The sequence below is a fragment of the Macrobrachium rosenbergii genome, unplaced genomic scaffold, assembly GCF_040412425.1.
Source record: "Macrobrachium rosenbergii isolate ZJJX-2024 unplaced genomic scaffold, ASM4041242v1 13908, whole genome shotgun sequence".
Taxonomy (NCBI): domain Eukaryota; kingdom Metazoa; phylum Arthropoda; class Malacostraca; order Decapoda; family Palaemonidae; genus Macrobrachium; species Macrobrachium rosenbergii.
The window spans coordinates 472,857-491,423 of record NW_027100725.1 but is presented as its reverse complement, the minus strand read 5'-3'; the positions used below and the strand labels follow the sequence as shown (position 1 = coordinate 491,423).

General features: G+C 42.4%; 1 protein-coding gene across 1 annotated transcript in view; it reads right to left on the bottom strand.

Annotated features, from left to right (window-relative positions):
• Positions 1-18,214, bottom strand: part of LOC136837998 (peroxinectin A-like) — a gene marked incomplete at its 3' end in the record, with an annotated part of 28,569 nt that extends 10,355 nt beyond the window's left edge. The window contains 5 exon segments of the mRNA XM_067102861.1: positions 12,445-12,855; positions 13,659-13,829; positions 16,881-17,005; positions 17,208-17,381; positions 17,988-18,214. Coding sequence (XP_066958962.1) covers positions 12,445-12,855; positions 13,659-13,829; positions 16,881-17,005; positions 17,208-17,381; positions 17,988-18,214 — 1,108 coding nt within the window.
• Positions 18,215-18,567: the final 353 nt, after the last annotated feature.

The following is an 18,567-nucleotide window of genomic DNA, read 5'->3' as shown; positions in this document are numbered from 1 at the left end:
AGACAAACTTCCAAGCAAAGCTGCTTAGACAAACTGAAGCTGCTTACACAAGGAACTGAATCACACAAGACTGCTTTCTATCATGGCAACTCGCTCACTGCCACTTCAGTATTTCCTACCAAGATTTCAAAATACACTGAGCGAGTGCATGCTCATATGCACTTGAAAAGTAAACTTTTCTTAACATGCAAGACTAACCAAAACTCAATGTGCAACATGCCATTGTCTAGGTTAACTTTCGCAAGGTAAAGGATATACTTTACCTTACAGCAGTGATACCATTCACCAAAAATGACTTACCCAAGCACTTGCAAAATATTTTGCTTTCACAAAATATTTCTGCAATATCAAACTGCCTAACAAAAATTTACCTAAAGTCCTAAAGAATCAGGTCTAAATTATGAGTATAGTTTGGAATGTTTGAGGAACTATTCTTATACACTATCAGAGAACATCCTTATCTATTTCACTGTACACCCACACATTCTCTTAAACTACATATACACCAGTTCCAGTTGCTGTAGTATAAGTTTTTAATTCAAACACTGCTTCATCAGTAAGGGGCACCTACAACTTAGGTGGAAAGAGTGCACGTCATCTGGTCCAGGTGGAAAGATCGCACATCTGGTCCAGGGACCCTAAGCAGCAGGGACAATCTGATCTGCAGCTAGCCTTCCAAGACTTCATCTTCAGAGCTCTTATGTAGATGCAGCATCTGGATTAAGGACTACCACTTCCCTGCTGTGGCCTTGAGCGATTAGGAAAAGAATTTCAGCTTCACTCATCAATGCTTTTCTTGCCTGGTGTTCACTCAAGATACCTCCCAAGTGTGACATAGTACATTATTCTTTTCTGTTCCTGACAGTGTAGTTCCTTCCCTTAGATGACACCATGACCATAACTATATATGTGAAAGCCCTGGCTGTGCCTGTTCTTATCTGTCAAGTTAACTATTTCTTCTTCACAGCCAACCTCACCATTTCGTAGGATGTTCATAGCCCAGACTAATCCAGGAACAGTCTGGGGACTTGCATCCTTCCTATTCAAGGAATGCAGATGAGCTGTTCAGATGAGATGTTGAGTATCCCAAAAGCCCAGATGTTAATTGCAATTGCCACCTCTTTATGATGTAATTTTTTTTTTATTTCAAGAAAAACTATTCATATGGAACAAGCCCAGAGGGGCCATTGACTTTAAACTCAAGCCTCCAAAGAATATGGTGCTCATTAGAAAGTAGGTGACCGGAAAGGTGACGGGAAAGGTGACGGGAAATAGAGATCTCACTTTTTAAAAAGTATATTAAATACATAAAAATAAAAATGTAATAAAATGAAAGGGGAATTGTATTAGGGTAGTAAAAGGATTTTGACAAAGGAAAAATCTATTTCTGGAGAGGGGCCCGTGTCACCCGGTGAAATAGTCCATTCAGCACTTATTTCTAGGTAATTCCGTTGCTAGATACCAGAGAAAGCTAAATGAAATGCTGGAGTTACTACCCCCAGAGCGAGCTCCACTAGATGGAGTCGTGTATGGAAAAGGGTGAACTACAAAAACACGGAACCTTATCCTATAGAGATTCCCAATGTCAAAAGTCCCAACGAGAGAGGTGCCGATACAAGCCCATGCACTACTCGCGGACTGTATACAAGGCAACACTAGCCGCATTCCATGTTAGCACCCACCTCACTAGAATGAAGTTTATCAAGGGAGGGAGAGAATGAAAAACAGGGTGGGTCATTGGTGACACGGGCCCTCTCCAGAAATAGATTTTTCCTTTGTCAAAATCCTTTTTCTGGATCGGGGTCCCTGTCACCCGGTGAAATAGTAACAGAGAAATAAACATCATTCTTATGCTATTAAAGACTTAAATAGAAACGTTGAAAACTAGGAGAATTCTACCCTGAACATAAGTAAGGTCCTCTAAGTTCATGTAATGAAAATAATGTAAGTGGTCACCGTCTAAGATCATGAGCTTAGAATAGCACCTGAATAGGCTTGTATTAAGAAAATACTTCCTGCCTAATAGCAGACCCAATGACAGTGCCCCCCTTTTTTAAAGGAGAGGACCTGACAAAATTGCGAGGTCCTGTCTAAAAAGCCTGCAAGGAGAAAACTGGACACAGAAACAGACCTTGTAAAAGGGGGAGTACTTTCCAAGGTGACCACCAAAAATGAGGACCTTCAACTGTAGATAGAAAGTTAGGTGAGGAATTCACAACACTACCCCTGAAGAGGGGAAACCAAACTGATTGGTTCCCGCCAGACAAACCAAACTGATTGGTTCCCAGACAGGGCAGACAGTACAGGAAAAACTAACACTAGAAGCTAAGCTGATTAAAAATTTTTGGGACTTCCTTAACAAGGAAAGATAAGAACAAGGTGATTGTTGGTTACCAAAGCTAACTCCGATACATTACTCAAAGACCAGGAAACCAAATGTGGACGGAGTACTGTTCTTAGACGAACACAGACCTTAGGGATGAAAGTTAAGGGCCTGTGAGTCTGGTTCCAACAAAACACTTTCTCGAGGCCAATGCGGTCGCATCAGTACTATAGCTTCGAAAACTATGTGAAGAGTGCTAGTTACTTAACTGCAGAACCATACTGCAGTAGAGTAGGATCCCTTAACTGATTTCAGGAAAACAGTAATAACAGGACCAATATCAGTTTCCTCCTCAACTGTAAGATTCACAAAGACCACAAAGCCAGGACATCAGAGTTTGAGGGGGCTGACGCAGGCTGAGTTTATACCAGACGGGACAGCTTGATAGTTTGTGGCTGAATTGGGTTGCAAACAGACCTACTTCCAGGCCCAGGAAAAGGTCACAAGACTACCTGAATGATGCTCCGCCTAAGGACTATTCCGACACCAGGGGGGAGGCCCTGGATAGGAAAAAGCAGTGACTTTTTTTGGACCCCCTACGAGAAGGGTGGTAGACAGAGGCACCTGCGTCTGCTGGTTATGGAGAAGAATGAACCATAACCTGAACGGAGCAATTCGAGTCCAAAACCACCTGTTTACGCAGCGCACTATTGCTGTTTTTGTACAGAACCAGCCTAAAAGGAAACCTCTTGGGGGAGAGTTTCCAAGGACAGGAAGACTGTCACCGCCCTCCAAAGCGTTGATATGGAACTGTCGGAACGTGACCGACTAAGTACCATGTACCCACTGGGCCAAAAATAACCACCTCACCCGCCAGAGAGGTGACGGTGTGGAATACTGAGGCCGGAGGGGAAAGCTGGAGAGGAACTGACTTGCAAGCACTTGACAGTTGTGCAAGGCCGGAGGCCACTATTCAAGTAGGAGGAATCAAGGAGACACGTCCCTGACTCCACCATACCTGGTCATAAACTCCAGCTTTGACTTCAGAAGGAGAACTGTCACTGAAGCAAACTGGAGAAAACCAGGACCTTTTCTTGGGCACGGGAGAGGTATGCTTGAGATGATGAAATGATAAGATGCCCTTGCTATCTCTTTCCACTTCCACTGGATTCATAACTACGGAAGGCTACCCTCCTGAATCAGGTGGGATTCCTTCCTGGTTACTTAGAAGCCCAAAGACTAGAAACCGATTATAATGACCGGCGCCCTCAGGCACCCCGACGCTGGGTGCCCAAATGAGCCAGGCAACTAGATATGCAGCTAGCATAGCCTCCTAATACCGGAGCTGTTGAACTACGGTATTGTTCAAACTGGCAAAGACTCTGGAGCCGCATTGAGGAGGGCATGAACCTGAAGGGGTACGCCTGCTCCCCGAGTCTGAATCCCAAGAAGGGATAGGACCTTCTGCAACCAAGATGTGAAAGGAAGCGTCGGAAAGGTCTATAGAGGTGGTTACGGCTCCACGGCGCAGTAGGATCCGAACCCACAAGACTGTAAGCAACCGAGACTTGCCGCATGAATAGTGGAAGGGAACTTCCTTGGCAGACTGAAAAAGCCTGACAGGCCATTCACAAAGACCCCAGAACTCTGGCCGGAGGCTGATTGAACCTGATTTGGGGAACAACAGTCCAGCTCCACCCCGGCCCTGATAACTATACTCTGGGCCCAGGAACTGAAGTTCCAGTGGCCCTGAAAATGGTACAGCCTCCCACCCATATGAGAAATACTACAGGGAGGCGGCTTGATTGCCTCCCCGTGAAGCGAAAGCCTTCCCAATTTCTCGGAGAGGAGTAGGATGCATCCCTGCTCCTATGATAACCCCGAGGGTCAGAGCCTCTTGCCAAATGTCTAGTGAAAATTTTTTCCCTAGGTTTTCGTATGAAGCAAAGAAAACCCGGGCGGGCATTGCTATCTCTTTCCCGGGGGGAGGCAGAGACACACGGGGGGCGTTACAAGGGGCTGATGTGTTGGCTGAACCCGCACACATCGAGGTGGAGGCTGGGAGTGAGAGCTGACGGCTGTCTAGGGGCAGAGACCTGAAGAGCCTGCACCACCGCCTGAGCAGGGGCTCTTGAACTACATGAACTTCTTGCCAGACTTAGGCAGGTCCCAGCAAGATCAGACCGTTTCTGCTCGTAGGGTAGACACCCATGAGAACGGAGGCTCTGGTAACAATAGTAGCCCCAGATGGGCCATAACAACGCCCACCTGGGAAAAGATTAATTCTCCAGGTGAAACCGTTAAGATTTTTCAGCTCAAGGCGGAACGGGCAAGCCTGACTTACACAGAAAACCTGTTTCAGCTTCCGAAAATTGACTCCGGAAGCTTAGGAGCTGTACGCTGAATAAATTAGAAGCGTAGTCCAGGGTTAGAAGATTCACTGTGAATGTATCTGTGATATCTGTCTCCCGAAATGCCTCATACACATTTTCAAAACAAGCCTGTTGATAAGAGGGGCTACATTCGGAGCACAAGGGGTAAGAAACAGGGCTCTCCAAGAGAGCACGGTAAGACCCCACAGCTGGCATGAACTTGGAATTCTCCGCCTGCCACTCCGTTAGAGTCCTCAGGGAGACGATGTGTCCAGCCCCCAGCTGAGGGCTCACTTATGGATCCTGCCAGACAGATGCCATGCTCGTCCTGACAGTCTGGTAAAACCCGGATAAGAGGATACCAGACCGGAAGGGAAGAAATGCCCTTCCACCAACCTCCGTGTGCCCACACCCCGACAGGAGGGTGCCTTCATGCTGGGAAGCATAAAGGGAAGGCACCAAGATTCCCCAGACTGGAGGGGAAAAGAGGTGGAGATGTCCGAACGATAGAATTCCAGAACGGAGCAGGACTTAACAGGTGATCCATTGACAATGAGCCTTGAGATTAATCTCTTGGGATTTAAGCTCCTGGGAAAGGGAAGGCATGGACCATGACGTAGATAGTTAGTTAATAGGTTGACAATGACCCTCATAACGAGCTCCTTATAAGGAGACCCGAAAAGAGTTTTCAACAAAGGAAGGAGGGGGTAACCGCCTTGCTTTGCTTGGGCCGTGTCCCTTTCCAGAAGACGAGGCCAAACTCATTAGATGGCACCTGGATTAGAGATCCGAGACGTCCTTGAGGGGGCCCCGGAGCGGGTCTTCTTGGTTTAAAAAGGGTCTTTTTTTGACTGATTTCTCCTTAGGGACGGTAGACCAGGAACCGTCGAAAAGGGATGAGAAGGTAACGAATCCCCTAAAGGAAAAGTTTGCCTCACCTAATTCCGAGCTAAGCGGAAAAGGCTTGTCTCAATTATTCCCGCACCTACTTATCGCCCGGGACGATGTTCACAGGTCCGAGAACGAGACAGAAGGCCGCAACGTCTTCAGAAAACTCTCCGTAAACAATTAACTTTGAAGCAAAGAGTTACGAGATTTGCGGCCGGCCTCCAGGAGGGGGAAAATTAGAACCCCAGACACCGGAGGAACAACTAACAATAATTTATATAAGACGGAGTTTGGCGAAGGAAAACCGATAGGTGTATATGAAACCTACCAATTTACCGAGAATCTCGCCCGAAACGGAGTTTGGCGGAGGAAATCGATAGGCGATATGAAACCTACCGATCCACCGAGAATCTCGCCCGGAGAGAGCCCAAACACCGAAAAGATTTATTAATAAGCCACAAGAGGCGGAGAACCGATAGGTTTATATGAAACCTACCCGATTAACGAGAATCGCCCGGAGACGGAGTTCGAAAGAGCGACTATTAATAAGCCACATGAGGCGGAGCTTGACGGAGGTAAAACCGACAGGTATATATGAAACCTACGGATTCATCAGGTAGCCTGTTTGGGAGAGCATAGCGCATAACGCAACCTGCCGGGTGCCAAACGACTAATAATAAGCCAAAGGAGGCGGCGCTTATGGCGATAAAACCGACTGGTGTAAATAAAACCCACGGATTCATCAAGTAGCCTGCTCGAGAGAGCATAGCGCACTTTACAACCTTCCGAGTCAAGAATAAGTCACATGAGGCGGAGTTTGGCGGAGACGAAACCGACAGGTATATATAAAACCTACGGGTTCATCAAGAAGCCTGCTCGAGGAGAGCATAGCGTACTTCATAACCTTCCGTGCCAAACTATAAATCCAAAACAGACTGCGCACCGGAATGGGAGCTATAGACTCCGTGACCGCTGGTTTGTTGTAGGATAGCGGAGCATTCCTGCACTTGACAAAACCAGTCGAAAACGTATGAGAAAAAGGCATGCTGGAACGGATGCCGGAGCAGAGTACAGTAGCAGCCAAAGCCTAGTCAGACCAGGAAAACCCCCGGAGAAAACCGGAGAGAAAACCGGGCTAACAGGACAAAACTCATAGACATAAAAACAGAGTCAACGGAACATTCAAGCGATCATGTTTGAACAAAATGTGGGAAGGTTATGAACTGTTCGGAAGTGGGCGCACTCCGAGCCAAGAGAGGAAAACCCCGGAGGAGGATATCCTGAACGAAGTGATAGCGGTGGGGAATAAATGCCGACCGCTAAACACTAAAACCGCCGTAGCAGTAAGCAAGGAGAGCGCCCAACAAGATAACGAAACACCGAACAGGTAGTAGCAAAAGGAGGGGGAACGCTGAAAGTAAATAAAGCGGAAGACAGTTAGGTGGAGAACGCTAACTGGCCTCGTATGAGATCCCAACAGTGAGGTGCGAACGTGTAGGAAGCACCACGAAGGGGAAATAGTCGACGTAAAAGGAAGGGGGAAGGATAGGCCAGGAGGTTGGTAACCCAAAGCAGCGACCAGGGTGGGACAGCACTCCCGGGCGCCCAGAGATTCTCATAGATCCCTCGCTATGTAAGCTGTGTCGCACGACAAGAGCGAGAGAAAAAGAGAGGAAGGGCAAAACCTCACGGCCAGGAGAGCAATGAAAGATAAAAGGAGTGTAAACAGGAGTGGGGAGAGCACTCCTGGTCACCTCCAGGTCCAGGTGGAGTGCCAACTCAGACACACCGAAGGACAATCAATCAATGCAGAGGGAGGGGATTTAGGCTACGACATAAAATAGGATAATTGCTCTCAAGCCTTGGAAAGTTAAACTTGAAAACAAACCAAGGGGAGAGAGAGAGCAAAGGATAAAAAGGAGAGAAGGGGACTCTCGAAACCACAAAATAACATATATAGTCGGTAAAAGTGTGAACAGGAGTGGGGAGAGCACTCCCGGTCACCATTGGTAAACAACCCAAAGAAGGATTGAACTAGGATAGGCTACGCAGGTAAACCCTCGCTATTCCAGCTTAACTTATTAGGAACATTAGCCTAAGTGAAAAGCCGAAACAGGGAGAGGGGTGGACGTAGGCAATATATCCAAGTCAAAACCAAACAAAGGGAAGCACCAGACATAAAACACACATGTACAGAACGAGATCACCGACATGAAACTCATACGCACAGATCGAGATCGTCCCTCCTAAACGAATTTTTCCCCGAAGGGAAAAAGTGTTACAGCCAACCCCCAGGCTAACCTAACTGAGGCGATGTAAAGGAAGGAAGCCTAGGAGAGGGGTAAAGGCTACAAATAACTCAAAAAAAAATCATAAAACAAAAATTGTCTGTAAGGTACATGTAGGAGGATAGGCAGGCCCAACACGACATGGACGTGAAGGGACATGACCGACCTCCAGTTAAATGAAAGTATTCCAAAATTCAAAAGCATCCAAGCACAAGGTCAAAAATTAAATGTAACAATGAAAATCATGTTCCCATACACTTAGAGAAGTGAGTCTAAAAACAAGGCAAAATAAAGCCAAAATAAGAAGCGAATAGGCCTGAGGGGGAACCACGAGCCTAAACAGCAAGACAGCACTTGATCAGGAAGGGAACACAAAATTCACAAAATAAACAAAATTATGAAAACAAAGTAAAAACCGTAACAGTACCAATGAAAATAAGATCCCCAAAGGCTAAGAGAAGTGAGTGACAAAAATAAAGCATAATGAGGCCATGATAATAAGCTGAATGGGCTCGAGGGGGAAGCTCGTAGCCTAAACGCTCAACAACATTCTCGTATTGAAGCCACGATAAAAAAGCGAATGGGCCCGGGGGTAGCTCGTAGCCTAAACGCTAAACATCACTCCGTAGAAGAAGCCATGATAAAAGGCGAATGGGCCCGAGTGGGTAGCTCGTAGCCTAAACGCTAAACATCACTACCATAATAAAATCACTCTCGTAATGAAGTCATGAAAAAGCGAATGGGCCCGAGGGGGTAGCTCGTAGCCTAAACGCTAAACAGCACTTCTCGTAGTAAATGGGTACAGAACAAACAAAAATTAATCAAACCCACTAAAGATAGGGATCATTAATGGTAAAACATCCCAAATAAAAAGGGATACAAATAAAAAACACAAAACAAATATGCCGATCCAAGACCAAGAGAGGTCAAGAGACGACGTGAGAGGAGATCGAGACGGGCGTTATAAATTCCTTTAATTATTAAACTAAAGGAAAATAAGAAGCCTCAATCGCCTAAAAACAACAAAACACTGGTACTCAAGTAATTGAAGAAGAACCTTTGAGGATGCCATAAAAATCCAAAATAGAGCACAAAATAAGGATCACAACGAAATTACGTGTGAACGAAAAACGTGCTAAAATGGAATGCGCTAGTGTTGCCTTGTATACAGTCCATGAGTAGTGCATGGGCTTGTATCGGCACCTCTCTCGTTGGGACTTTTGACATTGGGAATCTCTATAGGATAAGGTTCCGTGTTTTGTAGTTCACCCTTTTCCATACACGACTCCATCTAGTGGAGCTCGCTCTGGGGTAGTAACTCCAGCATTTCATTTAGCTTCTCTGGTATCTAGCAACGGAATTACCTAGAAATAAGTGCTGAATGGACTATTTCACCGGGTGACACGGGACCCCGATCCAGAAATGCATCTTTGCTTTTGAAGTTGCAATTGCACATCATCCTCAGGGGGAGACTCCCACAGTCCAATGGTGGGACCTCTGGAACAGAAGTTCAACAGCGAGGCACATTATGAGAATTGGTGCTGCTGTTCAGCAAATCTGTTTGCTCTCAGCAGGAAAAGGGTGCCAGGGATAAATAGTGAATGAAAGATCTCTTAAAATACAACTTTAGAAAAAGTGACAAACAAGAGTATGTCAATGGTCTGATATTTAGGTATTGTTTGTAAGGCATATATTTATAAGTGATACCAATGCAACCTGTTTTAGGTTATTTTTAGTTTCCTTTACTAGAATACAGTATTCTAGGTGTGAATGTCTGCTTCTGCCAAGATAGTGTATTGTGGTGGTAGATTATTTCCTAATATGCTAATTATTAGGAAAATCTACCACCACAAAACACTATCTCAGCAGAAGCAGACATCCACACCAGAGAACAGTATTCTAGTAAAGGAAACTAAAAATGACCTAAAACAGGTTGCGCTGATATCACTTATAAATATATGATGCCTTACAAACAATACCTAATTGTGCAGAATTTGCTGAAAACTTTCATTAGAAGTTTCTCAAAATTAAGATGCACATCACCAGTTACACATCACCTAGAATAGCAAAATCTCATCCAACTGAAGGGGAGGATGGGGTGGAAAATCCGTACGAGATTTGCTAATCATGTTTTTACTCTAGTTCAGCCTCATACCCCACTAACTAACCATTCACTGACCTGGTCCATGACCCAACTGAGGCTGAGGGCAGCTTCCATTTCTCAAATGGAGACTACTACACCCACAAATGTTGTATCATCATACTGAACCATACTGCTTGTATACACCACAAGTAAGAGTGGACCAAGAAAGCTACCCTGTGGAACTCCGGGCACAATAGCTCTTGATTCACTAAAGATCCCATCAACAGCAACTTGTTGCTGCCTACCTGTAAGGAAACCTTTAATAATCCTAAAACCTACTGTCACACTCCAAGATTCTGTATTTTATACTGTAAATAAAGTGCCTTATGATTTAATATAAATCAAAAGCACTAAAATATTTTAATTACTCTGCACTCAAATTTTATCAGGATTCTCTTGAAAACAGCATGTCAAGTATAAAAGAGCATCACAGGTATCCAACTGGTTTCTATATACAGTACATCCATACTGACCAACAATCCTTCAGATTCCACATACTGTACTGCTTTTATGTGGCTTAGTTTTTCAGCAATTTGGGAGAGCACAGAGAGAATAGAAGTTGTCTTGTAGTTACTGCAGTTTGCAGGTATGTAGTTACTGCAATTTGCAGATATAACACTTTGGAACAGGCACTGCATTACTAAGCTTGCACTCACCTGCAAAGTTAGTCAAAAATCTACAGATTCTATACTGATCTTGAAAAAAAAAAAAAAAAACATCAGGAGGATTATCACCCCAGCTATCAAAGGTTATCCAAAATCTTATCACTAGAGCAAATTGCAAATGCATACTTTGTAAGAATAGGTTCAGAACAACAATTATCAGGGAGGGGGACATCCTCAGCTGACTGCTTAGCTTCAACAGCTCGTAGTAGTTCAGCCTTTTCTCTAGGGCTAGTAACCAATCTACCATCATCTGTTAGTAGTGGTAGAATGGAAGGCAAAATCTAGTCCACCACAGGTGAGGCTGAGTAATTCCTTCAAGGAATTGCAGTATTTAAATTCTCTCAGCTGTATGGTAAGTTCTATTTGCAGCACAAAGAAAAGTATTTTTCATATAAATGATTTTGTCTTCATGTGTTAAATTTGGTCTTGTTTGTCACAGTAAGCTCGTCTACATGTATCAAACCAAAATTGGTAATTCATCCAGAATTTGATAACCTTTCTAGGTAGAAATTAAAGTAGCCATCAGCATTTCATTCAACTTTTGAAAATTTTTTCAGAATGCTTATTCACACCATAATTTCTACGCCATTCCTATACAGTACAAACGTTTTGCTTTAGAAAATGTCAACCTCATCAGTCTTCACCCTGCCTTCTTCATTCATCCTCCAGAAGTACTGACTAACCGCAACATTAAGCTCTGGCTCCTGCAGTTAAATTCCATGAACCTTGAAGTCTTCTCTTGGTGGTCATCTCTTGGGATTATAATTTTACCAATTTTTTCCCCCTTAATTTGTTCCTCTGGTCTTGACCCCTCTTAACAGTTGGGCCTATACCTTTTCCATGATTAGTATTTTTAGGGGGTCAAACAATTTGCTCCAGTTTACCACTGAGAATTCCTCCTAGCAAGGCTTCTTTTCTGCCCTGTAGCATCTCCCTTCCAGCACTTTTCCATCTCTTAAAGTCTCCAGTCACTTTTTTGTCTGCTTAACAGATAAGTTGTGCAGGGTTGTATTTCTTGAGACCCTCACATCTCAGGGTCAATTCCTCTGTAGTTCAAGTACAGTATGTCTACAAGTTTTACTGGGTGATATCCATTATCCTTATCAGTCCTTAGACCTCGCCAAGTGTCCACATGCTTTTGGCTGGTTTTAGAGCATGCAGTACCCAAATGTTATAGGGCAATATCCATTATCCTTAGTAGCCCTCAGACCTTGTTAAGTTTCCACAAACACACTCACTTTTTATTGCAGTAGGTCATAGATGACAATCCAAGGGATTCTCCTCATGACTATCCCTTCAAAACTTCCAAGCATTGGGTACCAGTACTACTGAGGGTTTCATCTTCCATTGCATCCATTACTCATGGAAGCTACTCTTGTTCAATGCTTCAACTGTCATGTGCAGGAAGTGGACTATCTCATACTGTATTTGGGTCTTCAAACTAAAGGACTTCCACAATCCCCAGAGATTCACCTTAAAATCAATAGACTAATTATGACAGGTTCACTATAGCCAACTTCACAAAAGCTTCCCCACAAGCTTCCACATAAGCCACCTTTCTTCCTGATGGGACTAGCACAAAAAATAACTCACTGGTTGGAGAGATGACTTGAGTTGTCATGTACAGTGGAGCTGTTCAACTCTCTTGCTGGGTCAGTTCCATGCAAGGATATGTTTAATAAGAGTTGTATAACAAATTTCATTAAGTTTATAACCCCTATGCTTTCTTGTAAATCTTGTTTTGAAAAACTTATAACTTACTTACCAAATGTGCATGTTGCTGCAGGTGAAGAGCGAACAAACTCCATACAAGTTTGACCATAACAAGAGTAAAATTCATCATCATGTGGAATTGGAATAGGGGCACATTCACTGTCTACTGGTCTTAAAACATTTAAAATTTTCAAGTCTTCAGTGCTAAATGGGAGAGACTGTTTTAAATTTGTTAAGTTGAAGACTTGCTGGGTGTTCTCCAGTAACCTCTCTCCCTGTGCTATCAAGTTTTCCAGTGTCTTGGAGGCAACTTCTAGCTCACTCAGGACAGTCTTAGTTCTAAGAGACGGCTCTATCATTTCAACTTCCTCTAAAGCTAGTTTGGTAGCATTAAGATTAATAGCAGCTAAATCCAACTTCACACGTAGATCATCACAGCATTTTATGGGCCCTCCGAGGTAACCTACAAGGAATATTGCAGAACAATCAATGCTACTTAGCATTAAAATACTTGTCATTCAAATACAAATTACCATAGAAATGTGCCTACCAAGTTAAGTAGCTGCCTACAAGTTATGGCTCATACATGCTTCCTACCTAATCAAGTGTTGGGGCAAAACTGTACTGGTTGGTGATAGTGGTAACTGGCAGAATGCATGCATGTGGACATTCACTGTCAGTTACAAAAATTACTTTCAACAATTTAATGTTACTTCAACTAGAGAAAAATTTTTTTCTAAAAATGTACCTCACTGCAACCAAATCAACCTCTGAAGTTAAGGAAGGGATAGTTCACCATCTCAATGACAATAGTTTAGTATAAATAAAGGTTCACTTTTAGTCAATGGCATTAAGGAGTATTCCTAATTTTAAAATAGTTCCATGATGTGTATCTAAAGCTAAATAATTCATAAATTTACAAAATCTCGTCAGTCAGGCTTCCAAACAAGCTTGCTAATTAGGTAACAGCAACTAAAAGTCAGGAGATCCCTTAACATGAATGTTAAGGCAAAATCAGTGCCAATGAGATTGCATGGTAGTAGACATTTGTAGCAAATTAAAAATCTAAATTTAAAAGCTTGATTTAGATTGCACTTTCATAACCAGTCTTATCTCAAATCCAACAATTTTTAATCATCACAACAGCAACTAGTTTGCAGAAACCATTCTTGACTAGACATTAAAAATTGAAACTTTTTGGTAAAACCCTACAAAACATTACATCTACAGGCAAATGTTCAAGCAAAATGCCTATTCACAACTTACCTCTAGAAAGAGGAGTAGCAGTTATGTCATGATCAAGAAATTGTCCAAAAGTCACAAGGATGAAGGAATGTATTGCAGATTCCTCATTTGGTTTGGTGTTAACTTTTGTACTAACTAGACGAGCACTAGGAAGTGGGCTGCCATTTTTTGCTGTGCGTAAAGATGAAACTCCTGGGGGTAAAAAAAATAGGGGTAAAAAATGGGGATAAAAAAAGTTACAGTACACGGTATCAATTTCACACAATTTAGTACACAGTATCAATTTCACACAATTTTAGCTAAAAGTTTAATGAATAGCTAGTCCATCTGAACTCTCAAGACTGAAAGATACTTTACAAGCAGTACTGTAGCCTATATTGACATTTTCACATCTAATAACTAAAAACCACTCATTCTAAAATAATAGGTTCATGGAAACAGTAATAGCTGCAACTTTTTGGAGTGGCTGCAGAGTGGGTACAAAATATCAGACTGGAAATCTCTCTCCTCCACCCACCAGTATTGGGGACCCTGTTGGACAAGCAGGGTTTTTGGGTGGGTGGGTGGAGGGTAGGGGAATGGCAGCAACGAAGTCAATGGAACTATTGGTGGCACTTTATCCAACCCTCTACATTCAGAATGCCTGAGTGTGTGTTGAGCATGGGATAAAGTAAATGAAAATGTTGGGTAACTGCCCCCTCCCCCCACCAATATTCTAATTTAGGAAAGAACACTGGGGGCAAACAAACTCTCAGAACCTCAAACAGCAATTTCCCTTCACCTCATATCTAAGAAACATAAGGGAACCCAAACTTCCACCCACAAATATTGCAGAATAAAAATAGAGAAACTGCAACAACCAAGAATCTCAAGATTTAAATAAGCAACAGATGTGTGGGCATTAATAACCCCCTCTGTGATCTTTGGTTGGCAGGGTGCAAGTTCAGATTCGGATACGCGGTATTTTTGAAAAGGGCTGTTCTGTCACATTCTTTTGAAGTTATTTTTTTAAGAGGCAGTTCTGGGAGTACTGTACTGCTGCTCCCTTCACTCAAATTCCACTGTACAGCACTGACACTGCAGCAGAACAAGGGCCAGAGAAATCTCCCATAAAGGCCTCCTGGTAAAAAATGAGTAAATTCATCTAGTTCAGTAAAATCTGAGACAAACAATAGCTACTGAATTGCCCTGAAATCATCCACGGTCTTGGTAAACACCAGCGTCAAGTCTGCCCATTTTGGAGGTTGAGACAGTGACCCAACCTGGGTCAAAGCATGGTTCTGTGAATCATTAGTTCCTCGGACAAGTCGGCAGAGTTCTCGGCTAGCACTCTGCTAGGCCAGAGTGAGTCTCCGGCCGGCCAGTGAAGAATTAGGGGAATTTATTTCTAGCGATAGAAATTATTTCTTGCTATAATGTGGTTCGGATTCCACAATAAGCTGTAGGTCCCGTTGCTAGGTAACTAATTGGTTCTTAGCCACAAAGTAATCCTTCGGGCCAGCCCTAAGAGCTGTTAATCAGCTCAGTGGTTTGTTTAAACTAAGGTACATGATTTTTTTTTTTTTTGTGAATCATAGATGAAAATAGATTTTGGACTGGTTGGATTATAGAAACCAGTAGGTCTATGGAGATTTTCAGGTCATGCAAGGTTATGACTGGCTTGGATATTGTGGTAACAATGGAAGCCTGTGCTAGGTAATTAATACCAGTAATAAAATAGCAGCATATGTTAAACGGAGTTTTTTGCTAACACTTCAGCCCTCTTTCCCCGTGTCAACTGGGATTTTCAGATGAGGGTACGTAAGATAGGACTGACCCCGGAATCTAAGAGTTAATCTCAATTACTATTTCTCACAAACACAGGCAGAACATTGCTGGATACAATCCAGCTAGGGCGTTTACTGTCAGACCAGACATATAATTGTTTAAACTCCTTTTCATCAAAGGAGTCAATAATAAATTTGGCTATTCTTGCTCCCAGCAACAAATGCCATTAATTCCAATTTCGGAATTGTCCATTCCTTAATTCTCTACCCTCTGCCATAATTATATTAGAGCTCTCACCATTTGCTCTATAGGCCACACAACCATATGAAGTTTTGCTAGCATCGCAAAATATGTCGAAGTTATCAACAGTTCCCAGGCTAGCACTCCTAGGAAAGATATTTCAAGACACTTCTCTAAGTCCTTGCGTAATTCAGTCCATTCCTCTTGTAGCGGGTTCATGAGTTGTTCGTCCCAATCCAGATGTTGCTTCCACAATTTCTGTAAAAATATCCTTGCTTTCATAGTAACAGGGAGCAGCAATCCCAATGGATTGTATATTTGGGCAATGGTACTGAGAATTTCTCTGACTTGTTTTATTAATGAGTTGGATTGATAGTTAAGAAGTCTTTAATTTTATCCCATTTTAATCCCAATACTTTATGAATTGGTTTTGTTTGCTTCAATTTGATAAGCAGCAGCAATAGTTTGTATAGACTCGCTGTATTAACCCACTCCTTCAAATAAGTGAGCTTGAGCAAAAATTTTGTTGGCATTAAAGTATAAATCCATTAACTCAGATTCACTATTAGCCGTAAATTGCAAATTATCTACATACAGACCTCTCCATTTTTTCCACTACATCCACTGTATTGGACCAGGAAAACTCCACGAGACCACAGTGGTTAAGTGATGCTTGATGGTTGCATTTAGAAAAGGTGAACATGTAGCTCCAAATAACACTACTATAAATCTGTATACTATTAGTTTACTATTGGGATCTGTTGGATTTTCCAACCATAAAAACGCGTATAATTGCAATCATCTTCACGCAACTGAATCAAAATGCCTTCTCAATATCACTTATACAAGCAAAGGTTTTAGTTCTAAATTGCAGCAGGACTGAGCAGATCAGCCATTACGTGTGGTCCAGTCCATAGACAATCATTCAGGCTTAATCCATTTTTACCTTGTTTTGATGAGCAGTCAAACATTCTTATTGGAGTAGTGGCACTGTCTCTAAGCACTCCATGATGTGCCAAGTAATGACAATCCACATCAGATTATAGATCACCCTCTCAATGAATCCTCTATCTTCTTGCTCTTGCAAGATTTTCTGATAATGATCTAAGTAATCCACATCCTTCTGAAATGTGCTCTGCTTTCGAAGTCTGCTCATGGCTAATCCAAAATTTGTCATCAATCTGAATCTATTGGTTTTCCACGGCAACGCCACAACATACTGTTCTCGCAACTCACTGCAATCTATTCCCAATCTGTCCAAACTCCACAACGCATCCAGAACAGTCTTGGGATTTTCATTATTAGTAGCTTCAATTTCTTCAGTTTGTACAGCTAGCTTCAAAACAGTCACAGGAGTCTCCCTAGTGGGGGAAGCACTACATGTGCCGGTCAACACAACCGAATATGGTCGGCAGCAATATTAAATTTCTAACCCTTTTGAACCCTGGATGCAAAATATTGTAAACATTATCAACCCCTATTAACAATTCAGTAGTTGATTGATTTTCAACAGGCAAATCGAAATCTATATCAGCCAAGCTGATCTTAGTTTTACATAACTACCTCAAACTTCTCTTAACGTTGAATTTCTTCGCATATTCTGGCAGCTCATCCACCACTATGCAGTCCATTATTATCAATTCACCTTTATGCAGTATGGCGACGCTTATCTCGTATTCATGAACAGGTTTACTAGTTAGATTACCTCTCAAGGCTATCTTTTCAACTCCTTTGGACCTATATTGCAGTCTCTAGAGCTGATCTTTTAATGAACGTTCTCTCGGCACAAGTATCCAACAGCCCTCTTAGTCGTACCATGCGACCTTTCTTCCCTTTCAAGGGAAAGGTTGCTGTTGGTAATATGGATCGCTTACCCAACTTATTTGTTTTGTCCTTTCATTTACTGATAGCGTTCCCACTTGTACACCACTCGGTTTATTCTTGCTTTGTTTTCCTGCTTGGTCTCCATCACACAAGATGCGATGTCTCATCTTACAACCCTTATTGCAACTTGGTTTGTCACAGTCCACACTAAAATGCTTCTTAGAAGCGCACACAAAACAACTGCAAAGCTCTGATGCTATTCAACCTTTCATTTCTTGTTGCGTAAGTTTTGCACTGTGTCCACCAATGTTCATTATCACAAAGAGCACATCTTCTGGATTGCTGATGACTGGACTTATTCTCATTTCCTTTGTTTTTTGGTCTAACAGCTTGGGATTGATTTACTGTGAAGGTAGATATTGATGACAGAGTTTCAGATTTATTCACATCAGTTGAAACAAAAGTTCTTAAATTGCTAATTTCCTCTTCTAGGTATTTCTTAAGGTGTCTAATACCAACCAATTGTCTCCACACCTACGCTTCACAGTCTCGCTGACACTTTTAGGCAATTTGGTATAGAGCAAAATAGTATAAAGCTCATTTAATTCCAGCTTTTCACTTTCAAGTGATCTTATTGAGCATTCAAAACTAGCTCTGAAAGTTTGCAGGGATTCAGAATTGGCAGCAGGAGACTCCATTTCCAGCAATCTTCTCACCAGAACATGCTTAATCTCATCTCTTTCCATAAGTAGATAGAAGAGCTACAGCTTGTGGATAATTGGCAGCCTCAAATTTAAATCCTGAGATTAATTTCTGAAGCTTCTCCTGTGAGCAAACTTCTTAGATATGAAAACTTCTGAATTGGTTCCAAGTCTTTCTGCTGGTGTACTGACACTGTATAGTTCCCAGAAGGAATTCCATTCTAATATATCTCCAGAGAAATGCGGAAGATCCAGTTTGGGCAATCTAATACTGGCTTTAGATAGTGGTGTGGTTGCGTTAGCGGATTGAAGGGAGAAGTTATTAATTTAAAAATAAACATTTTGTTCAAAAAAGCTTTCAAAGCTTACTTAGGGTGTTTATTTAAAAGGTATCAGTT